General features: G+C 39.9%; 3 protein-coding genes across 4 annotated transcripts in view; 1 reads left to right on the forward strand and 2 right to left on the reverse strand.

The window, feature by feature from the left end:
* The first annotated feature begins 45 nt into the window (after window positions 1-45).
* Window positions 46-20,605, forward strand: LOC6562204 (rab3 GTPase-activating protein catalytic subunit). The gene is made up of 5 exons (XM_001988865.3): window positions 46-1,471; window positions 1,536-1,708; window positions 18,955-19,490; window positions 19,551-19,780; window positions 19,896-20,605. Exons 1-5 carry the CDS (start codon window positions 155-157, stop codon window positions 20,412-20,414), a joined length of 2,775 nt encoding a protein of 924 aa, XP_001988901.2. The 5' UTR covers window positions 46-154; the 3' UTR covers window positions 20,415-20,605.
* LOC6562206 (leucine-rich repeat and fibronectin type-III domain-containing protein 2) overlaps window positions 5,656-24,166 on the reverse strand; it is a 56,535-nt gene continuing 38,024 nt past the window's right edge. The window contains exons 2-9 of one of the 2 annotated variants that reach the window (XM_032736067.2): window positions 11,923-12,135; window positions 10,877-11,827; window positions 10,435-10,788; window positions 9,080-9,753; window positions 8,535-8,673; window positions 7,708-7,832; window positions 7,032-7,433; window positions 5,656-5,926 (exon numbers count right to left, since the gene is read on the reverse strand). In XM_032736067.2, coding sequence (XP_032591958.1) covers window positions 5,797-5,926; window positions 7,032-7,433; window positions 7,708-7,832; window positions 8,535-8,673; window positions 9,080-9,753; window positions 10,435-10,788; window positions 10,877-11,827; window positions 11,923-12,117 — 2,970 coding nt within the window. In that variant the 5' untranslated portion in view covers window positions 12,118-12,135 and the 3' untranslated portion in view covers window positions 5,656-5,796. The remainder of the gene's footprint in view (window positions 5,927-7,031; window positions 7,434-7,707; window positions 7,833-8,534; window positions 8,674-9,079; window positions 9,754-10,434; window positions 10,789-10,876; window positions 11,828-11,922; window positions 12,136-24,166) is intronic. The other variant, XM_032736068.2, reaches the window with a different exon arrangement.
* Window positions 15,397-16,548, reverse strand: LOC6562205 (peritrophin-44). Its single transcript, XM_001988866.2, has 2 exons — window positions 16,542-16,548; window positions 15,397-16,463 (listed from the first exon to the last, which is right to left on the reverse strand). The coding sequence occupies exons 1-2, from the start codon at window positions 16,546-16,548 to the stop codon at window positions 15,475-15,477; spliced, it is 996 nt and encodes a 331-aa protein (XP_001988902.2). The 3' UTR covers window positions 15,397-15,474.

The following is a 24,166-nucleotide window of genomic DNA, read 5'->3' on the forward strand; positions in this document are numbered from 1 at the left end:
CGTTGTGCAATTTTAACTCATCTCTAGCTGCTCAGCTCATAGGCATACTGCGGCACCGTGTCAACTCTGGCCGACCAGCTGGCAGCATTTATTCGTATTTTATTGTGTTGTTTTGCCATTTGATTGTTGATACTAGTAAAATTGGCACAAAACAATGGCCGAGGAAATCGATGATAACGAATTCTATCGCGAGAACTTCAGCGCTGACTCCGATTGGGAAGTCTTCAACGCGCAGCTTGGCGAATTGCTGCAGAAATGGGAGGTGGCCGTCGATGTTGGCGTCCCACTGCAGCCCGAGGAGCTTTTCAGATGCAAATGGAAAGTGAAGTCCGAGACGCTGAATATGCTGCGCAATGTCATCGCCGTCGACTACTACGAGGCACAATTGCCCCAAGGGCAGCAGCAGGCTGCAGAAGCACCAGTCAGCAATTGCTTGCAGCGCACAAATTGCCATCATGATTTAATGTGCAGTGGGAATAGTTTTGGTCCGCCCATAAGGAACTCCAGTGAGCTGCATACGCTGGCGCGGATTTACGGACTGCGTCGCTTTATTGTGCTGCATCCAGTGAATGCGGCCAGCAATTATATGAAATCCACATCAGAGTTCAATTTCTTTTTGAGTGCTGCGGCAGTTGTGGCCGCTGAAGTCAGCAGCGTGGTGCCGATCTTTGTGCAGATCTACGATCCCAAATGGAACTTTTACACTGGCGTCGCCTTGGCGCCCGCTTTGCGCACCAATTTTCGTCTGATTGGACTGGAGCAGGCGCCGCCAGAGTGTCGTTACCTGATGGGTTTACTGACGCTCTTCCATGACAAGTTGCCGGCTTCGTATGCCCAAGATGCGAGGGTATCGGTGAGAAACACCTATTCGCTGGATGCGGTACGAATTCGTGTGCCATTGTATGTGCCCTTTGCTCATGGACCGAGCTCAGAGGATATTGCCATCGATGGCGATGTGGAGCGTTTGGATGTGCAGCAGTTCTATGCCCTGCCACATGGTTATGCACCCGAATCTTGTACGGAAAGCTATTTGGTTTACACGTGGCCCGAACTCTCGGAGACGGTGGCCTTTGACAGCGAGATGCGCACAGATTTTGTGCCCTCAAAAGCGCCCCTAGGCAAGATCTACTTATCTGTGGAGGCCTCCTCCTATTTGAGCTGTTGCCTGCGAGACTATCAAGCGGTCGGCAAAGTCACTCGCACCCTCGACTCCTATGTGGGTCGCAATTTCTCGGGCACCAGAAGCGGTGCAGAGCACACAAATCCCCTGGATAAGCTAACCGAGCACAAGTTGACAACGCGCCGGCAGCAACAGCAGAACTATGAGCTGCCTTCGCAATCGGGTCTCACCAAGCGACTGCCGGGACCCATGACGGCGAGTGAGCTCGCCGAGCTGCTCGCCTATCTGTTTCCCGATATGCATCCCGAACTGGCACTGTTTCCCTACGACAAGCATAGCCTTAAGGATAAGGTGAGCTGATTCTTAAGCTTCAGTTTTCCACATTTCTTTATTTATACAAACAATTTGTTTGCAGTTCGATCCGATGCGCATTAAGAGCGCCGTTGCTGATTCTTTGGTCTGTCGCCTCAGCTCCCTGTTGTCCACTTGCCACGCCCACCTGGGCGGCGTGGAGGGCATGGCCCAGTTGTGGGCAGTATTTACACGCCAACTGCGTTTGTTATGGGACAATTCCCTATCGGTGCCCGGGTGAGTAAGCAATCCGTCCCACTTTAATTATTAAAAAATCTTGAGCACTTAACAAAAATATGCTTTATTTGGAACTTGATGCGTATTAGCGAAAAAAAACGTGTTTCTCTTTCAACACAACAAACGAAAAAACTTGGCAAAAACTTGTCTCTAATGAACTTTTGCTAATACATATTTTTTTTTAGTTTTTTTTGTTGTTTGTTTTTTTGAAGCCGCAAAGTTAACACTTTAATTAGTATATTAACAATTTAACGCACATTTATGGTAAGATTTGAGTAACTTCATTCCGTTCTAAAGTCTAAAATCGGATGGTGTTTTATCGTGTTTGGTTTTTTATTCAATATAATTTTTCGAGTGGGATTCAACGTGACATTGGAGGAAAAAAATTTGATGGAAAATAAAAGCGAAAAGGCTTTTAATTTGTATTACCAACAAAGGCAGATAATTTAGAATAGTCCAGTCGAGACAGCTCGACCAGCAATCACCCTGAACCCAGCTTTTATATATAAAGTAGACTTGTCGATCAACGTGAATTTTTATTTTGATTAACAGAAACTGTTTTGCTTATCCGATCTTAATGCAATGCAGTTATAATAATATGTTGCTGTAGTTTGTAATTTAATGTTATCGGCAATCGATTTTTATTGCTTTTTGATCAATGCGTGGTATATAAGAGCCGATACTTTATATATAAGCTAAGTTAAGCTAGCTCTTATAGTCTCTATGACTTGTTCGCATAGACGGACAGACAGTGACGGTGATTAGGGATATATATATATATATACATATATATATATACCTTATGGGGTCGAATATGCTTTCGTCTGTTTGCTACATGCTTTTGCTCCACTTGATTATATCCTTGTTACATATATATAATGGGTTCAGGGTATCAAAATATATAGATATATATATAGACAGCAGGCCCAATGTCACGTGATTTTGTATTATTTGTTGCTGTTTGGCAGTATTTGTGTACAAGGTTGCTCAACTCGTTTCTCTAAAGTGCCGCTAAACTAAAAACTAAGCACGTGCTTCAATCTTCAATCTTAAATCTTAAATCTTGATTCTTCGTCTTCGTCTTTATCATTTGAATTGTTTAAACTCATTTTTCGCTGGTGCTAAGGCAGTTAATTAATTTAATTCATTGTTATTAAGCTTAATACTAGGTTTGATTTCAAATTTTCTTATGACTATAACTAGAATCGATAACGCAGCTGTATATCGTGTTATCGATACATTGAGTACTTAACTAATTAATTTGCTTACTTTACAAGTGAAACATTTGCTTTTGCTTTTTATTATAACTAAAATTGTTGGGTGTTTTTCTTCTTCTGCATCTTCATCTACATTTTTCTTTTTAATTTATTGCCTACAATTGTTTAATATATTATTATTTATATGTATATATATTTATAATTTTATTGTTGTTGTTCTAAATAATTGCTCCCGTTTTCCATCAAAATTGTGTTTACTTGTCTAATGCTCAAAGCGTTGTCTTAACTTCTTTCTAAATCGAATTCTAATAGATGTATGTGTCTATATATATGTATGTACTTACTTTACTAAATTATCTAGTGCCTGATATGAGCGTTATTGGGTTTGGCCATTTGTTTGGCCTTCATCCTGCCCATCGGCACTAAATATTGTTAACTGTCAACTGTGTTCTCCTGGATTTGCACTCTGACAAATCCTATCATTAAAAATGCTTGAAACTCAACTCTAAAGCTTAACTATTCAATTTATGTACAAACATTTACAGATGGCATCAAATGAAAATCTAATAAAAAGCAAAACTCTTCGCATTAAAACTGTAATTAAAAAATGAAGTAATAACAATTAAAAAAAATATATAAAAAAATGCAAAATACAAACCCAAGACAAAAACGTAGCCTGCAAGGCGAAACTAAATAAAAATCATAAGACACTAAATTTCTTTTAATATTTTTTTTTAATTTTATTAAAATCTCACTATGAAATTATATTTAAACATAAAAATTAAACAATTAATTGTTAAATCAACTTAGCACACAAACTTTTCGACTGAAGCTTTTATACAAAAAGTAAATTCTTGAGCTCTAAAAAAATGAAAACAATTATTTGCTTGATATATTTGTTGCAAACAGAATCGAGAGAAAATTGATTTTCTCAAAATTATATCCTAATATTCAAGGCAGTAAAACGCTCCTCTTTGCACAGAGCTATTGGAATGTGTTCTTGTTTCGTTTTTGTTTCGACGCGATGCGACAAGCATAGGAAATACAATATCAAAATTAAATTCTTGACTTCTTTTCGAAACTTTTGAAAAATAAACATAAAAAATTCCAGCATGAATGTTGATGAATTTGGACAAACGTAAAGAAAGTTTCAAATAAATTTCAGAATCATTCAATCTACATTTTTTTTATAGTTCATTTAAAAATGATTAAATTTTATAACTTTTAAATTTGCCATGTTTGTCGCACCGTAGTTTTTAAGGTTTTTTTTTATCTTTTCGTTTTTACTAGGCTATATTAAATAATGTTGTTTTATAGATTAGTGATTTAATAGCTAGTTAGAGTGTTTGTATGTATGTGTGTGTGTGTGTGTGTGCGTGTTTTAGTACCATTTTATAAGTTATTGACTTACGTTTTAGTTCTTTGATTGCTTAACATTTGCTGCTTTACCAAAAAAGAAAAGAAAGAAGAACAACGCGTACAACGACAAAGAACCAAAAAAAAAGCGCTAATACAGTTAACGGATACAGATTGCAGTTTGCAGATTACAGATAATAGATAACAATTACATTTATGTACACAAACAATAGATAATGTGTATAAGTAATTCATTGCACTTTTTAAACAGCATACAAAAATAGTTAGTTAACTTGAATTTATATTTCTTTCAGTTATTTTTCTTTTTTTATGTAAATTGCTTGGGATGCGACAACAAGCATTAGCAACAACAACAGTGACAACAACTTTGCTAACAGCTACAACAACAGTAACAACAACAACAACAGTATATTGCATTCAAAGCGTGTCCAAGTCCAAGTCCGTCTCAATGTCAGCCAATGTCAAGTTCAGTTCAGACAAGGCCACAGCTGCTGTTGCTGTTGTTATTGTTGTTGTTGTGTCAGTTGTTGTTGCTGCTACTGCTGCTGCTGCTGCTACTGCTGTTGGAATTGTTGCCGTCTCGGGCTCATACTTAGCTGGCTGCACTTGCTCAATGCTTGACACTGAAGTGCTGGGCGCCAAGGATGATGCTTCTGTTTGTGTGTCAACGCGACTGCTGTCAGTTGGTGTTGTTGTTGTTGTTGTGGTTGCTGTCTGCTGTTGTTGCTGCTCCTGCTGCTGCTGTTGCTGTTGCTGCTGTTCGCTTAGTCTACAATTACAAGTACAGTTACAGTTATCACTAAATGTATGCGCATTAGTTGCATCTATTGAATAATTCTTTCGCCTATAGAAAATATTGGTAGTCGTCGTTGCCGTTGCGGGCAACTGTAAACGAAAGGCATTGTTGCTGCGGCTGCCCAAACGTGTTGCTGGCGTGCTGCTGCTGCTGCTACTGCTGTTGTTATTGCTAGTTGGATGATAAATGATTTCCTGACGCTCATATTCGTTGAAATAGTTCTCAACAACAATGCCAATGTTTGCTGTTGCTGCTGCTGCTGCTGCTGCTGTAACAGCTGGCAACGGCAATGATTGCTGGTTAGGGTTGTTGCTGTTTGTGTGGCTGTTGCTGCTATTATGGAAATTGGCTGCACGGGGCACCACATCGGGCGGCGAGGTGCAACGCTGTGTCTGCGCTGCATTGTAATATTGTAAACGATGCTGTTGTTGTTGTTGCTGCTGTTGTTGTTGCTGTTGTTGTTGGTGTTGTTGTTGTTGATATGGCTGCTGCAATTGCTGTTGTTGCTGATTGTTTCTATGTCGTTGTTGCTGTTGTGCTGCAGCTCTTTGCTGCTGCTGTTGCTGTTGCTGCTGCTGCTGTTGCTGCTGACGCCGTCCACCATCGCCACCCGCTGCAATGGCCGGCGTCAGATATTGTCAGAAAATGCCATCCAAATTTAATACAACATTGAAATATCAGGATAACATAAGCCGCCCTCATAATGGCACCAGACCGTTGCGCGTTGTCGGATTGCGCGCCATATATATATCCATATCATGATCGGTCCAATTATCCGATGTATCGCAATAATTGTTTAGCGTATGCGTTGAGCCCGCCTGCGAATATCTATCAACGACGGAGGGGAAATGGGAGGGGAGCAGAAGAGAGCATCGATTACAAATACAGCAATTAACTTGTGTGTGGAAAGTTGTTGTGGGAAAGGCGGCTAATGACTTGCGCCAAATTGTAGTGTGCCAAAATGAAATTTAACAACAACAAAAAAAAGCAAAAAATAACATTTGTATAATGAATGTAACAAGTTTACACACTGAGCAAAGCAAACAACAACATCAAAAATGTTAAATTAATTCAATTAACTTTTTGTGCTGTGTTCGATTATTCAAAAATTAGCAGGTGGTAAACTTAATAAAATAATCGCCGAGTTAAACAGAGTTGGCTTGTTAATTGTATTTATGATGGGTTACAGCGCGATGTATTTTATTTATTTATGTGATGTTTTTAATAAAGTTTCGCAAGGAAAAGATGTATGTTAATGTCTGATAAAGCACATACCTAACATAACATAAACTGTGATTTTAATTAGGTTTCACAAGCTACAGCAGTAGATTTATGTGGTAATAGGGAACAACCCCAACTATGTTTTGTATTCATGTTTAAGTGTTCGACAGCTAAAAGCCAAACTAAATAAAGTAAAAGCCATCTTTGTGTAAATCAGCATTATTATTCCATTAATATCAAAGACTCTTGAGATTGCAAACTTAAAAAATCTCTTCACTTCAAAATTACAATCTGTAATAATGAAACTATTTGTATAACAATATATATGTCATATTTAAATCTTTTTATTCGTAATACTATCAAAATTAGTAAATCTGAAATACGCTTATAAAAAGAGACCAAGCCTCTTTCATTTTAAGTCGCAGCTTAGTTAACAAGCAAAGAAGGGTGAAAAGCGCAAATTGTTCATCAAATTTAATGGCACAACATATAAAAGATGACAATAAAAACTAGTTTTGTTTTTTTTTTTTGTTGCTTTAAAACTTTCGAATGAATAATAAAAAATTGAAAGTGTGACGTTTGTAATTAGCTACATGTTTTGAGCTGCTCATAAGCTGTTGACAGTTGTGTGTGTGTATGCTGTGTGTGTGCGTGTGTGTGTGTGAGTGTTAAGCCTCTGCCAGACGTGGGTTAGTAGCGTCGTTCTACTTACCGACTTCCCGGTCGATGGTTATGTATGTGCGTTGTGTTCAGTTGATCGCGTGATCTGGAGCGCGGACGTGAGCGTCTTGCATTGCTGGATGCAATGCTCGCTGGACCACCGGGACCAACCAATCCGCTCATGCCCATCAAGCTGCCGGCATTGACCATGCCGCCAACGCCCATGGCACCACCACCACCACCAACGCCACCACCACCGCCGCCGCCGCCGCCGTGTATGGAGCCAGCGTAGGAGGCGCGTGACATACGCTCGGAGGCAGCAGCCAACGATTGGCGGGATTGCCTTAGCTCTGGGCGTGAATTGACCAGATTTGTGGGGAAGGCGCTGCCCAAATAACCGCGATGCGAATTATTCGAGAAACTGTGCTGCGATTGCCCATCGGCTATGGATCTGCTGTTGGTGTTGACCGAGATTCGTTTGTAGCAGTCGCAGTCGCAGTCGCAGTCGCATGTATGTGTGTGTATATATGTGTGTGTGTGTGTGTGTGTGCATGAGTAAACAACGAACATAATGAAATATGAAATTATAATTAAATCAATAACAAGTGAAATAAATAAATTAAATCGCAAAAATCAGGCAAATATTTGTGCAACATTTTTAATGATTTACGATGCATGCTGCATGTTGAATATTTCATGATTTTTGACTTGACCTCTGTGCGACTTACCTTGATTTGGCCACCTTGCCGGGCATGCCAGAGAAATGACTGCGCATATCATCAGGCTGTTCGACGGGATAGATGCGTGGTCGCGGTATCGAGCGTCCACTGTACGCAGATACTTGATCCCATTCCTAGACGAGAAGCGCAGAAAGTTAGTCGAGGTCATAGTTGAAAATATATAGTCAAAGTTACTTTTTATAAAGTTTAATTTTTTTTTGGAATTTCCAACTTTTAGGTAAATGCCATTTTTTAAGGAGACCCCAAATAAAAATGTACTTTTATTAGCAAGTTGATTTTGTGAATTTTTAAAGTTTCCTATTGTTGAAAGGAAAATGCAATATATACAAAATATTCAACGGTTCAACTTTCAATAAAAGCCGTTAAAGAGAACCCAAATAATAATTTATTTTTGATATTTTATGTTTTTTTGGGGTTTTCTATAGTTGAATATGTATTCAGTATATACTCGTATGCAATCGCTCGAATAACTTTTCCGTTACCGTTTTAAATGATCATTTTTTTAAACAAATCAATAAATATTGTCAAATATTTGTTTGATTTTTAAAAGGTCAACAAAAAATTTGTTCGGCTGATAGCTAAAAATCACTCGAAATATAGACAAAAATAAAATAGATGGCTCTTTTGCCATTTCGACCTCAGAACGTAGCGGTTTCATTTGTTGGTCAATAAATAAAAAAAAATATGGTGGCGAAAAAAAAGGTTGCCTTCAATTGCAGCCATTTCCGAGTCACAGGCCAATTTAGCAACAACCTCGGGCAGAAAGCCACCTTCTATTTTATTTTTATAGCCAATTGGCAAGTGGAAAAACTCACCTTGTGATTGTTAAATGCCGATAGCGTGGCAATGGAGCCAAGTGGTCCTGGCGAACCGGTTGGACCGCAACAATTAACGGGCAAACCTCCAATTGGCAATGGACTCTTTTGCTGGTTATTTTGCAGCTTACGCGAGCGCCTGCAAAATTAAATAGAGAGAGGGGGAAAAATAGATATTGAGATGATGATAATGCTCGAGCGCAGATAATACAAAATACGTTTAACAAGAATAGCACAGAATGCGAACATTTTAGCACTCTCAGCAAGGGTACACTCAGAAAAATATTCTGAAATCACCATAAAACGGAAATCAAAGCCTGAAATCAGTTTTTCTGGTTCAAAATGCTACAAATGCTTGCACTAAATCTATATCAATTCTAGAAATATTTGCTATGTTTAATAAATTAAATAGCGAAATGGTCTCAACTCAAACCGTAATTTAAAAAAGTGACAAATATGCTGGCATATTTCTTCTGAGTGCATATACTAGACTAGAGCCTAGCTGAATGTGCTGTAGAGGAATAAATGCTTGTAATTATTCTTACCTGCTTGCTGCGATGAATACAATCACGGCCACAATGATGGTGCCACAAATGGCGGCACTTGCCGCTATCGTTATCTTATCCATGTTGGATGTCTGCGAGGAGACGGTGCGCACCTCGCGACACTGCTGATATGGCACCGTTTCGGGCGTCACATGCAGCTCCTCCAGCGATATGACGCACACAATGATACACTCCTGGGCGGGCACATTCTTGATCTTAAACTCACGCTCACTGGCCTCCAGGGGCGGACCCTGTTTGAAGGCCTTCTCGCCGAACAGGCGATAGACAACACGGAAGCCCAATATATTAGCCGTTTCCGAGTCCCACTGGATGATGACAGCGCTGTCCTGACGGAATGCATGTTTCACCTGCACCTCGTTGGCATCATCGATCCGTGTGCCACGTTGCGGCGGATAGCCGAGCACCAGTGGCGGCCGTTGTGGCTTGTGTTGACTACCATTCGATCCATTGGCGCCTTGACGCCAACCAGGCGCCTGTTTGCCACTCGTATGCAATGTGGCGGAAGCGGAGGCTGAGGAGGACGAGGAGCTGCTGCTGCTGCTGCTTGTCGATGTTATGGCCGTGGCCTGAACGCTGCCAGTGCCATTGATGCCAGCTGTTGGCAATGGGGCGGCTTTCGTTGTGGCTGTTGTCGCTGCTGTGGGCGGACGAGTCTGAGGGAGAGCCATAGAGATATTGAATGTTGCATAAATCACTTGCTGACATTCTCAAATTTGCTATTAAGATGTTCAGTTTATGGTGTTAGTTGCACGAATTGGGGCTTTTAGTGTATCAAGTCATGTTGTGTCGTGTCGTCAGTAAAATGCAAGTGCTCACTTCAGGATTTATTAAATGCAAATTGAGCCACTTCGTAAATTGGAATTTGTAGTTATGCTGGGAGAAAGGCAAAGCGACACTTGTCTCTTATTTAAAACCAGTAAAATTTAAATCACTACTTCATTCATTTAATCAGATTTGTGGCAGAACATTTTCCATTAGTAAGAAACTTAATTATATTTCATTTCATCCTTGAGTGTAAGTTGAATATAATTGCTTGCTAATTCTGAGTTTTGTTTTTATGGTAATTTAAAAAGCCTTTAAAAATGGCTTTCAGCACATTCTCAGTTTGAAAATCGGGTCACTCGTCTCAAGTCCTTAAAGCTGAATATAAACCGCTTAAAGCATAATATATTTGTAGCTGTTATAAAACTTATTTTCATTATTTAAGGGTCGCTGTCAATTAATTTTGAGCTGACGTAACTTTTTAAACCGTTCAAAATCAATTTCATTTTAATAGGAACAAATAAAAAGAATTCTCATGTACAAATTGCTTGCCCAAATCAAAAATCACTCACCGTGCTCGCTGTTGTGCTGGAACTAGTTGTTGGCGCTGCTGTTGTTGTGGTTCTTGTGGTTAATTTTGTTGTTGTTGTTGTTGTTGTTGCCTTTGGTGTTGTGGTGCTCAGGCTGTTGGCAACTGGTGACGAGGCGGCAGCTGTACCAGTGCCAGACCCCGTTTCAAACTCCACCGAGTCCGGTGATGAGGGAAACGTGGGCTTTAGATTGTCGGCGAGGCCGACAGGACCACGAAGCGCAACATCAGCAATTTCGGGACAATTCAACTCCTCCGGCTGTATGGAGTAGAAGCCGCGATCACGGAAACGTGGCGGTGTGCCACAAAACTGAGGATTGCGTTCGCGTGAGGTGACCTAACAGGCAAACAAAGAAAAAGGGGAAAAAAGAAGGAATTAGGCAATCAACTACAGATCGATTAAAATAATATGCCCGCTGGCTGACCTGCAAGTCACCGTTGCGTATCCATTCGGCCACCCAGCGCAGTTTGCAATCGCAATGGAGGAATCGACCGCCCAAGGAGAGTCCACGCAACGTGGCATTCAAATGGGCAAACGCACCCTCCGGCACCGTGCTGAGTGGATTGCCGTCCAAGGCCAGCAGTGTAATGCTTGGATTGCCACGGAACGCCGCCTCCGGCAGCGAGGTGAGCAAATTAAAACCAATATCCAAAACACGCAGCTCCTTCAGCGAATGCACAGCGCCAATGGGAAAATCGGCCAACAGATTGTTAAGCAAACTCAACGAACTCAACGTTTTGCGGACACCAGCAAATGCCGTTTCCGCAATGCTCTGAATGAGATTGCGTTCCATATTGAGGGCTGTGAGTGCATCCAAGCCATCGAAGACACGTATGCCACCAGCGCCCGGCAGCTCCTTGATGCCATTCTGTGAGAGATCGAGAAATGCGAGACTCTTCAGTCCACGTATACTTTCCGGCACTCGCCGCTGCTTGGTGCCCTTCAGATTGAGATTCTTCAGACTCAGCTCGAGACCACGAAATGCGCTCGGAGATAGCGTCACATTGTTATCATTTAGCTTCAGCGTGGACAGCTTGTGGAGACCCGTGAAGGCATCGTCCGGTATCTGGGTGATTTGATTGCGCGACAAGTCGAGCAGATTGAGCTTGCCCAGCAATTTGAGTGCTGCAATGGGCACCTCACTCAACTGATTATCCTGCAGATTGAGATTCTTTAGCATTGACTCCTGCCCCTTGAAGGCGCCACTCGATATTCTCTTGATGCCACAGCTCGATAGCTGCACATTGTGCAGACTCAGATTGCTGAATATATCATCGGGCAGCTCCTCAATTGTAGCATTGTTCACATACAGCAAATCCACCGGCTTCAGTCTCGCATATTTGTTCATCGCGTCCACCAGTTGCGAGAACTCCACCTGGAATGGCACAGAAATTATATGGTCATGTTACGATAGAAACCTGAATTCTTTCTATATTTATATGTTTATACAATCAGACCAGATTTTCTTACCTGATCACATTGTACGCTGAGCTCTCGTCCGAGATTGTAGGCACATATGCAGCTCGATTGCAGATCGGGCACTTCACGTTGCCAAGGACATTGTGCGCTGATCCTGCTGCTGCCTGCTAGAAGTAAAAGCAGCGACGGCAGCCAAAGCTGTCGATTTGTGGAAGTGGTCGCTGTTTGAATGCTGTTGCGTCTCATCTTGGTGCCGGCATAGAGCTGCAAGTGACACAAAATAAGATGGAATGATTTAATATACATATATATATATATATACATATACTGGTGCATATCTTAAAATATATATAATTTATATATTTGGCCAGCTGCCAAACACGTGACATATTTGCCCTAAACAGTTGATCAAAAGGACACCAAGGAAGGAAAGGGAGTCCAGTACGGACAGGCGGATAGCTTTATCAATCAGTTGTCCAGTTACTCTCAATTTCATTTTCACGCTCGTTAAACAACAAACTGTGCGTATCGTACGACCCCCTTCCTCCCCCTTCTCCTCGTCCCACCCTATCTTTCTGCTCATCATTCTCTGGTTGATCGTTTGGCAGTTTCGTTTGATTAATTTGCCTGTCAGTTCCGGTGCGAAGCTCTCCTTCCCATAAAAAAAAACGAAGCATAAAAATGCACAAAAAAAAAAAGAAACCGAAAGGCACAATAAATTCTGCATCCTTTTCAGCAGCAGCCAAATCGTTTTGTGTGTGTGCCGGGCGGACATTTAATTTAATTTGCCAACGCGCGACAGGCGCGTCATAAAAAAAAAAGTAAAAAAAAAGAAACCCTCCACCTCCCACTCCAAAAAGCCAGAACAATAGCTAAGTGGCTGGCCCTTTTGGTCCAGTCAAAGCTGTTGACCTTTTTGCATAATCATGAATTATGGCCGCACTCAATTTTAGGCCTCACAAGTTTCGCATTTGAGGTGTCTGTATTTTTAGACTTCAGAGATTTTCATTGTTTTCTTATTCAACGCACACAAAACGATGACCGGTTGAATGCACGTTAAATAAATGTTACGTATTCGCCGTGTGGTGCGAAGCGAAAGGTCAACGCTTGAATGGAACAATGACAATTTGTAAAGTTTTATGCCACCAACTAACAATGCCCAAAAAAACTACTTGAGACTTAAAGTCCAAATTTAAAGTAGTTGTACAAGTTGAAATAATGACTGCAACATTTGTTTTATTAAATTATGACGACATATTTGTCAAAAAAAAAAGAAAAATTATTATTTTTTATTCTTAAAAATTTTCGCAATCAACAAAAAGCGAAAAGAGAAAAAATTGTTTCCTTGCTTAAAATTAATTCAATCAATTCTTCTTATTATCTAAAACTAATTATTCTTTAGCTTAAGCTTGTAGCACAATAAATATTCAATATATTTACTTCAATCACATGCCAGAGTTCAATGAAATCGTTATTTCATTTTGTCCATATTAATTTAGCTGAACAACACGTTAAGTTTTGCCTGAATTATTTAAAGGCAAAAGTAAAAGTAAAGTTGCAACAGCCCCCACAAATTGCCTTACTCCCTGCGCATGCCACAGCAAATGCTGCAATGATTTGTTTGCCATCCGAGAAAAAACCACAAAAAAATATCTATAAATTAATAAAAAATAATAATAACTGAATTAAGCTGCACGCTTCGCTCCCTCATAATGTTAATCAACGTTTTGTCTATTGATTGATAGTTTTTCAGCAGCATTATTATTATTATTTTTTTCTCTTTCTTTGCCAGCCCTACGGCTCAAAATGTCGATTCGCTTGACTTAATTTTTCATGCGATTTGCGTTTGTGTTCATCTCTTTCCGCCAGTTTGCTTCCCTGCGGCTTCTTTTGTTTCTTTCCATTTGCGGGCTTGGCTTCCTTATGTTTTGTACAATTCAACTCGAAATTGCATTACGTGGCTAACAAATATTTTGCGCTTGAGTGTGCATTCCACTTGACACCCCCCCTTGAGCAGCCAGCCCCCTTATTGCATACAGAGTGCAATCCCATCCAGCCGCTCATTTCTCATTCGTCTGTCCGGCCACAAACTTTAATTAAAAAATTCTTGCACCCATTTTTCCATGCCGAGTTTTTCCACTGATGCCCGTCCGTCGAATTAATTGCATCGCTAAAATTGTTTAATGCGCGAAAGTGCGAAAATTACAAAGACGCCAGAGTACTGAATGAAAAACGATTCAAGTACAGTTGTGCAACAAAGTTCCAGTTAAATCTAAAATTAAAAATATAATACAAAAAAAATGGAAAAAGAAGAAAAAACCATTTTTTTCTCACCAATTCAAGGTGTAAATGTATTTTTTTTATATTATTTTTCTGTTGTGTTCCTGTCTCATAATTATTCACCTTTTTGTCTTTTTTTTTTTTGGTTGCGTTGCGTTGCCAAATTTGCATTTTTTAAGACAATGACCAAGAGAATCAGAGGCGAGCCAACAATTTTTTTTTTGTTCTTTTTCGACTACGTTTTTTTGCACCTCCATCCATTTTAGGACAGCTTACAAACAATTTTTCCCTTAGGGTCTGAGCCTCACTTGAAACGAGTTTTAATTGAAGTTTTATTTAACAAAAGGGCGAGGAGTTTGTTGCTGGCACACTTTTTTCTGTTGTTTTTTTTTTTTTTTTTGGTTGTTTTCGGCTTGCGGGCCACATTGTGGGCGTGGCTGGACGACGACCGCACGATAATTCTGTTAAGTATTTAAGTGGATTAGAATTTTGCAGGTGCACAAAAAAGTGTTTGGTTTTTTTTGTACTTAAGATGGAAATTTGTCAATTCAAAACTTTTCCGCTGGCAGCGTGCGTGTGGGGTAAGGTGTGAAAGTGTTAGCCGGATTTGTGGTTGCTGAACTAATCTATTAAAGTTGATTTTAGGATGGTATTTTGCCTGGCAACTAAAGGTTCGTAAAAAAATATAAGCCATTAAGCCTCTGATAACGCTATTCTAAAGATTGCTTTAGTATAATATAAATTTGAGATATGTTTTAAATGGTCATAAAATTAAAACAAAAGCTCCTTGCATTGATTTATATTATATGGAAAAACCCATCTGTTTGTGTTAATCATTTGCAGTTGCTACCAATCTTGCCAATCTTTTTGCTGGAGCAATTCGCCCACCTTGAGATTAGCCACTTATTGTTTCGCTGCAGTAAAATGTAGCTAATTAATTGTTCTATAAATAATAAATAATAAGCAGCGACTCACAATCAACTGTTGTGATCATAAATATTTCAATTGCTGTGACGCTTTTGATTTGTTAAGGAAACAACATATTGGGCTATTTATAATGGCTTATTGTTAAGATTAGGCTATCTTCAAGTGTTTCAAATTATTGTCGACGATTTGCTCAACTCTTTAATGAAGCTATGAAATCTCGAAAATGTTATAGAAAGCATTTAATTGCCGCTTGCGACAATCCGAAGTAAAACAAAGAGATTGCATTATTCCTTGAGTTTAATATATATATACGTGCTTATGTACTAAGAAAATCGAAATCAGTAATGTGCTCTTGAAAATAAGATCTATTTAATGATTTCAAATGGTCTGACTAGGCTAGCAGATAGCATACGTCAATATCCTGTCCACACACATTTCGTTGGCCTCATCGAAGAAGTAGTTGCCGCAGCTCTTCTCATCGATGGTGCGACCATTGCCACAGCGCAGATAGTGGCGACAACCCTTGGTTGAACTCAGGACAAATGGAATTGTGCGACCCTGGCAGCGATCCTCCGTGCAGACGACCTTGTTCGGCTCAACGCACTTCTGTGAGCTCTTGTCAAAGAACAGATCATCATTGCATCTGCCCCAACGCGGATTTGGATCCGGGGTGCCATCATCCTGCTCGGCACAGAAGAAGTGACCATGACAGGTGGCGCCATCTGGCACCAGAGCATTCTTCTTGGGTGACTTTTCCGTGCCGCAAACATTTTTGGGAAAGGGATGAGCATCGCAATAGACTGAAGTTTTGGGCTCACAAGCGCCAGTTCTCTTTTGAAAGTAGCCCGACGAGCAGCTCGAATCCACTAGTACCCCCTTGGTGCACACATGATACCGATCGCAACCGAGCACATTATCAAATTTGACGCCATCCTTGATGATGCTGCAATAGTCAAACTTGGTCGAATGACAGTCAGATGTATGTGTCCAAACACACTCCTGTATCGCCGAATTGAAGTGCATATCGTCCGGGCAGGTGCCATAAGCGGGCGTCTGCTCATCGATACAGTAATAGTAGCCAAAGCATGACTTTGGATCCCCAATCCATGTATTCGTTGCGTTCACACAGGACACGTAGCAACCGTCCGCTTCATCCTCAGCTAGCGAACTCACACAACTCAATTTGCTCTTGTCGAAAAATGGCTTGGAGCCCGTGCAGGTGCTGTAGGTGCTCTTGCCATCGAGGCAGGTTATTGATCGACTGCACGATTCTGGATCACGTATGACCGTATTATCAGCGAACATCTCGCAAATATCATCAATACGCTGGCTCTGGCTCACGCCACAGATGGCCAAAACAACTAATGCCAAAAGGCCGCTGCGAACTGCAAGTAGTTGTTTAATTTTAAGTTTTTACTGCCTACAACAAAAGTCTAATTTCAAATCCAATTTAACAAATTTACCTTTCATCTTTATACTTTTTATTTGCGTTCTTTTCAGTTTGCCAACTGGCCACAAACTAATCAATGAAACAATTCCGAATGTCGACTTTGCATGGCTTTTATACCAAAGGATCTATCGCAAGTAGCTGGCTTTATCAGGCAGCTACTGAATTCTATTTATTTTTGTTGCCAAAAAAATAGCCAGAGATTAGATTAATGCTTAATGCCATACACATAATGCGTGAGCTTATAACAAAGAGTATATAGGACTATATATTACTCAATTTGCGCAAATGTTGTGACTATTTTGTTGTTTTTATTTTTGCTATTGTCTATTCCATTGATAAATCATTTGGTGTAAAGGCGAAGATTAGCGGAATTGTAGACACCTGAGAAATGCCTAAATGAGATAAGTTGAAACAACGTCAGCTGAAGTTGTTATCAGTGTGAGACGCAAGTGTGAATATTGTAACACTTTCCATTTCACAGCTGGCGCCTATTTGTTAATGATTATAAAAACAGTAAAAAGTCCATAAAAAAGAAATTAAATTTCAGACATTTTCAAACTATTATTGAAGTCTAAAGCACATTAATTGGGTTATAAAATTAGTCCATAAATTATTGTGCGTCAATTAATCAAATCATGATTTTTTTTTTTGAAGCTAAATTTATTTGTTAACCAGTTTCGCGTTTTATGGTATTTTGTTAATCGTTATCATTGCCAAAAATGTTATTTATTAATTAAGACTACCTCAAAATGATTTAGTATTAATGATATACACATTAAATTAATCTTCTTTCAAGTATTTTTCTGGCATGGCTTTAACTGGGCTTTAATAATGCCAAATTTGAGATTCTCTTGAGTCGACATGCCTATTAATTTCAACTACTCTTTATCTTTTTAATCGAGAGCCTCTTAAATACACAAAGTAAATATAAAATAGGTATATATTATTTTGCACATCTTTGTCACAGTCTCTTAACTCGCATTGGTCTTTAAGGCCTCTTGGGCAATTTCCGCATGTGGTTGCCTCTTAATCCATTCCCCACATCTTGGCTGCTGTGGAAATAAATAGAACTATAAAGTGACTAGGCCAACATAAAATGGCCGAAAACAAATTGCTGTGTGCTGTTGCTGGCCTGGCCACAAAACTGAAACGTAACGTTTCTGCTCCTATATATATATACACATATATATATATATTAGGGCCAGTTTATGGCTGGGCGTTTGTGATGATGAGACTGGAGTCTGACTTGATTCCCCCTCACTCCCCATCCTTAACAATTAATGATGTGCAGAGCACTTGAGCTTAAACTACTGTCCAAGCAGATAGAAGGCTCTATTGTGGTCAGTATTTGTTAAGCAGAACTTGGCCAAGATAACGCTTGTCAACTTGGTTTTAGATGGCTAAAAAAAGCTTTTAAGCAGCTACTGCAGCTGTACACACAAAACTCATAAGCGAAGTTTATGCAAATGCACAAGTGGGTCGAGTTGGCGGTTTTGGCAACTACTTACTGGACACATCCGTCGTCTGCAGCTGTTGGCCAAATAAGTTCGCTCCTCTTTGGCTAAAAGAAGCGCTATGCATGTAACTTATAACTGTTCGAGGGTTCAATAAACTCTTTTCTTCCATGACTCACGGGACTAGCTACGCCTCCGCCGCCTCTCCGGCTCCCCGTTCCCCTCGTACCTCTCTTCCAACTCCATTAAGAGACGTTTAACTCATTTGTTATGCACAACTCGAAAGCCACGCAGAGCACACAAAGCCGGCAACAACTTGAATACCAAATGGGCCAAAAGAGGCAAGCGGCAACGGTGACAAAGACTCCGCCTTAAGACAGTGCGTGTCATGTATTACAGATATCGTATATATATATATATTTATATATGTTTATATCAGCGAGCACACATATATCATATGTGGGTTGCCATTGTCACTGCCGTCAGCGTATGATGATGACAATGATGATGATGATGATGATGAAGTCGCACCGTCAGCTCATATTATCATACCATTGATGATGGCTCGAATACGGGACTCAGAACTTCAAATAAGCGTATGCAAAAATGTGCCTTGTTTACAATTGGCTTTCAGTTTATTTATAGCAAATCACATATTTGCAGATACAGATACATATCAGCACGTAGCGTTTTGAATTATAGCTAAAGCTGATTTCTTTTTGATAACTTATCAAATGAGTTTCAAATAGTTTGGCGACAGTGCTCCTTTTTAAGCTGTGCAGAAGGCTATCTAAATCTTTTAGGCCATCTGTTCTGCAACAATGGAATTGTCAAATGGGTTTAGAATTGTAAAATGTTTTCAAATATATGCCACATTTTGAACTCTATTCACACAGTAGTTGTTAAAAACTTTCATTAAATACTTAAAACACACAAAACTTTGCTAATAATTCTTGTTTCTCCTTGGCATAGGATTGCACCTGGTTTTCCCGACACACGCACCTGTCTGTTGCACCAGAAACTGCAGATGCTCAACGTTTGCGTGGAGCGGCGAGTGCAACGCGAAGCGCTCGGCAAACGAAAACAACAACAAAAGCAGATTGAGCTGAGCGAGGATGAGGATGAGGATGAAGACGAGGAGGAGGACGAAAGCGAATTCTATGACTGCGATGAGGCCACTTCTGCAAGTGTTTCGCCAACTAAAGCAGTGTTGAATCTTAAGCCCGAGGGTCGCCTAAAGCGTTTGGGCGACGAACGTTTGCTCGACGAGCCCGATGAATTTCTGTATATACCCGAAACACAGGAGCCGGTGCCCAAGACTGAGGATCAGCTGCATGACGATGCTGAGGTTATGTTGAAACTGGGACCCGGTTCGGATCTGAGCACACAAATGATGTGCACATCCCTCATGTCCGACATGGAGGCATTCAAGGCAGCTAATCCGCGTGGCAAAATGGAGGACTTCATACGCTGGTACAGTCCCAAGGACTGGGAGGAGGTGCAGCATGGTAAGCATGCAGAAAGTGGTCAGCGTTTATATATGATATATAATTCTATAAACTATCTAGACGGTGGAGAGCCTAAGCATCAGTTGAGCGTACGCATGACTACCGAGGGCAATACGTGGCAGAAGGTGTGGCAGCGGGCACAGGCGGTGCCCATTGCCAGGCAGCGACGCCTCTTCGATGATACGAATGAGGCGCTCAAGGTGCTACACTATCTGGAGACGCGCAACATGAGTGAGATTTATGGGCTGACTATAATACCAACGCTACACACGGCCATACTCAAGTTGATTGTAAGTTGCCATAAATCAAAGATAATTTTTAAAGCATATTAACCATTAACTAATTGTGTGAAGTGATAAATCTTAGAATACATTTCTTATAATTCTCATTTTTGTTTCTTAACAGGACATCTACAGCAATGCGCATGTGGAGGATCTCTTTGCCCCACACATCGAGCAGCTCTTGGGCGATCTGTGTCGCCTCTCGCGCTCCCACTCCAATGACCAGCCGAACGTGAGAGTCTTGCTGGATGAACTGGCCGAACTGGAGCGTCGTTTCTATCAATACAAGTGCTTTGAGCGACTCGCTGGTTACCCGAAACGCAGCTCATTGGAGGAGGTCAAGCGTCAGTTTGATGAAATACTCCGGAATGAGAACAGTTGCACCATTGTCGATAAGAAGCGGGGTGCGGCAGGCGATATGACGATGGGTAGCGGTGGCAGTTTATATGATATACTGAGTCCCAAACTGGAGCAGGATATATCGAATCGTTTGATCAGCAAGGATTACGTTATACGTCTGGATGGTGATACGCAATCAAGCGAAAAGGGTCTCTATCTGGGACCCCAATTCATGCGAGCCATTATCACTGGCGACAAGTTGAGACTTTGTGGTGCTTTCACAGAGAGCACGACTTTTGTTTAGAGACATATAATAATATAATATATATATATCTGAATTATCTATTATATAAACCGCCAATTAACCGCTAACCAGCTTTTAATTTGCCTGCATATGATATGAATTTATATTTTATAATGTTCTTTTGGTGCTTTTGTAAACTTCAAGTTCTAAACATAATTGCAATAAAATTATTACCATAAAGTTGTGTGAAATTGGCTCAACTTGCTCATTTTGTTAACCGCAACTGTTTCCTGCAATCAATATCAATTATAGCAAGACAACATTTACACTTTACACTTACATGTGTGTCTACAACACACAACCGCATCTAATCACATAATCATTTCTTCCTCTCGTCCCCTATTTGCCACACTCAATGTCTGGCTGTGTAGCACTTTAAGCCAGTTGCCTTAAGGCATTTTAGCCAAGCACCAAAAAACTTTACTCTCGAATGACAGGCGGCAGCAAGGCATCCCAGCACTTGAATTCAGCTGTGCAACTTCAACTGCAGACATGAAAATTGCCTACATACCCAAGACCAAGTGGTAAACGCCAAGTCTGCGCCAAAGGCGCCTCCTTCAAAATAGCATACCGAGTTGGTATGTGTGTTGGCCCAAACTAACTCTCGTTGTGTTGGCCATGTTTAACAGAAATTATTTTAAGCGCTCTCGTCGCCATAGCTGAAGCAACATTTTCCCCCCCACGGCCACAACACATAAAACATTTCTTCTCTTTCCAGTTTTTCTTTCATGCTTGTGTTTTTTATTTTTATTTTCTTCTTTTTGGTTTTTTGTTTTTGTTTTTTTGCGCCTTTTTTATCCGGTACTCGTAAATGTTGCGCCACTATATTACCTACAGGCTATAATTGTTTTGTGCACATGCCGGAGTCGGAGGCGATGTCGGAAATTAAGAGTCTTCCACAGCAGTTCATGCAACAACCCTGCAATACTCCCAACCACCCTAAAATATGCAAACGCGTAAAAATAGTAAATAAAGATGGATTTAAGTATTTCGTATTTATTACTCGTAAGCGTGCTTCAATGTTCATAATATTCCATTTAAATAAATTCCTCAAGAGCAGTGAAAATACTTGTTAAGATATTTGGATATTTTCTTAATTGTGCTTAAAATTCTTGTAAATTATTCTATTAAATAAAGTCATGGCCAAAATGTTAAGTAAGACTATATTTTATCAAAATAATTATTTCATTTATTACAGCTGCCAAATGCATTTTGCTGTTATCTGAAATCGTAGGCATAAGTTGCTGTAGAGTTATGTGTGCCACTAAATATGCTCGCTGCACACCATAAATGCAAATCCACTTCGAAAATCAGAAATAAATTGCATATACAATTTAAAAATATGAAATGGCATTCATTGAATGATAATATTGAATTCAATTTATACTAAAATTGTGCAATGCGGTCGTTTTCAATAATATGGTAAAAAATTAATTAAATTCTCACAATCAATTTGGCATGAAATAGCTGTTGAATGGAGAAGTTCATTTCCAATTGATTTGCTGCTGGTTTTGTGGTACCTACACACACACACACACACACACACACACACACACACACACACACATTCACATACACACACTTAGTGTGTGCGGCCAGTGTTACAATTTGCTGATGCAGTTGAATTTTAATGAAAGCATTTTTATTCTTTTCTCGCACAGAAAATTGAATTATAGCAGACAGAAATTGGGAGACATCGATAGAGAGAAACGATGGCAGCCAGAGAAAGAAAGAGAGAGAGAGAGAGAGAGATGGTGCTGTTGCAAGGACTTGTTGAGATTTTCAATTTCTATTGAACTATGTATGTGGCTGTTGCTTTGGTTGCAAATTGAAAAGTAGCTGGGAATAGAAATGAATGATTTTATTTTCAACATACTTTTTCTATTTGTCGTAAAGTATTAAAAATCTTTTCGTTAAATAGAATTGAGTGAGTGGGACTTAGGTTCTCCTGCACATGAATTATTCAGCGATTTTCAGCGATTCAATCATAACCAATGTATTCACCGCACTCAAAGATCTAATTGCATGAAATAGAGAGCGGCATTTACATAAAGAAATAGCAAATATTTCTAGAGCATTTTTTTTCTTTCTTGTTTGCAGGTCTATTTTAACAATGGCGCATAAAATCCAACTGTGGGAAACATGCAGCAAGCCAAGCTGCACAAATTTGCATAGTCATCGCATAAGCGAACTGAGCTCAGAGAAAGATATAAAAATTAAAACTCACTTGAACTGAACTGCGATTAAAAGATTCACAACTCAATAATTAAAAGTAAGCCCAACAAAAAGAGGAAAAAAGCCATAAAAACATGAAAGCAACTCAAATTAAGATTAAAACGTGCCAAAGACCAGCAACAACAAATTGAGCACACACACTTTTTCTTCAAAGGTGCGTCAATTTGAGTGTTGTAAAGTTGTTGCTGTGTGTGTGTCTTTTATTTTCTTCTTTTTTTTTTGTTAAAGAGGTGTAACACATTGTCTGATTAGGCTTGTCAGCGGCAGCTGCCTTTAATCCAATCTTAAGCAGCTTATTATAAATTTGCTGTATGCATAAATAAACACTTGACACTGATGTGTGTGTCAGTCTGTCTGTCTGTGTGTGTGTGTGTCTGTGTGTGTCTGTGTGTGTGTGTGTCTAATTTACGAGTTTTGGGGTGTGGAAAAATGAAGATATACACAAGAGAGTACTTGAAAATACTCGAACAAGGTTGAATAACTTGTGTTGAGCCGGGCGAAGAGCGATTGCAAATATTTGTAATTGAAGATGCCAATTGTTTGCCAGCAATTAGCCGTCTTGCCATCTTTTGTGTGTGTGCGTGTGTGTGAGTGTGCGTATACTTAACATAGTGTGGGTTAAATGTTACACCCGCATGTCAATGAATTCATTTGAAAAATCTCTTAAGGTTTGGCCTTTCGAAATTTAAATTCAACTTGCGACAACATCCGCTTTGGCAATTAATCAGCTCAAAGCTTCGTATTTAGCAGAGGTCTCTGTCAATTTTTAAGCACGGCTGCTACTTTAATCACATTTATCAATATTTATTCACAAGTGGTGTTTTTTTCTTTGTCGAAGGCCACACTAGTTGGTTGGGCTAATCGCTTATAATTTTATGATAGGTATAACAAATGTTGGAAAAAAACGAGCTGGCATTCCAATAATATTAGCCAAAAGAGTTCAATGTATTAGAGCCACAAAATCACTTCAAGTTTGTTATGTGTGCTAAAGCACCGTTTTCCATATACGTAAATATCTATTAAGCTCTTAGATGCAAAGTTCAACTTTACACATGTTCCCATAATTCTTGGGCGTAAGGCGACTGACAAAATAGGATTATTGATATCAGCATTGTAAGCTGTGCATTTTTTTTTAGATGATATATTAATATATATTGTTGGCAAGAAACAAGCTGAGAGAAATATTGCTGGGTAAATATTTTACCGGTACGCTTAAATTCTTATAAGCGGCTTTAAAAACTTTGCTTATACCCTGTGCAAGAAGAGCTGCAAAAACAAAAAGAACGCTGGGAAAAGTTGATGGCGTTGCAAGGTTCTTCTTACATCTTTTTATTTATTTTTTTTTTTGCTTTTTGTTTTTTGTTGTCTTTTTGGGTTTTTGCAGATCAACTCGGTTCTTCGTACTCGCGTGTCTCGGGGCGGCCAACAAGCCATGAGAGATGACGGCAGATAGCACCGTGGGGTGAGGAGGTGGCGCAGTGGGACGGGGAGAAGGACGAAACATTTATTAACATTGC

This window comes from Drosophila grimshawi, unplaced genomic scaffold (genome assembly GCF_018153295.1).
Source record: "Drosophila grimshawi isolate 15287-2541.00 unplaced genomic scaffold, ASM1815329v1 contig_1377, whole genome shotgun sequence".
Lineage (NCBI taxonomy): Eukaryota > Metazoa > Arthropoda > Insecta > Diptera > Drosophilidae > Drosophila > Drosophila grimshawi.

Bases quoted from the DNA above. Each gene is read 5' to 3' on its own strand.
- LOC6562204 (XM_001988865.3), top strand. From the start codon at position 155: ATGGCCGAGGAAATCGATGATAACGAATTCTATCGCGAGAACTTCAGC. The intron at 1,709-18,954 runs GTGAGTAAGCAA...TCCTTGGCATAG, and splicing joins AATTCCCTATCGGTGCCCGG to GATTGCACCTGGTTTTCCCG. The intron at 19,781-19,895 runs GTAAGTTGCCAT...GTTTCTTAACAG, and splicing joins CGGCCATACTCAAGTTGATT to GACATCTACAGCAATGCGCA.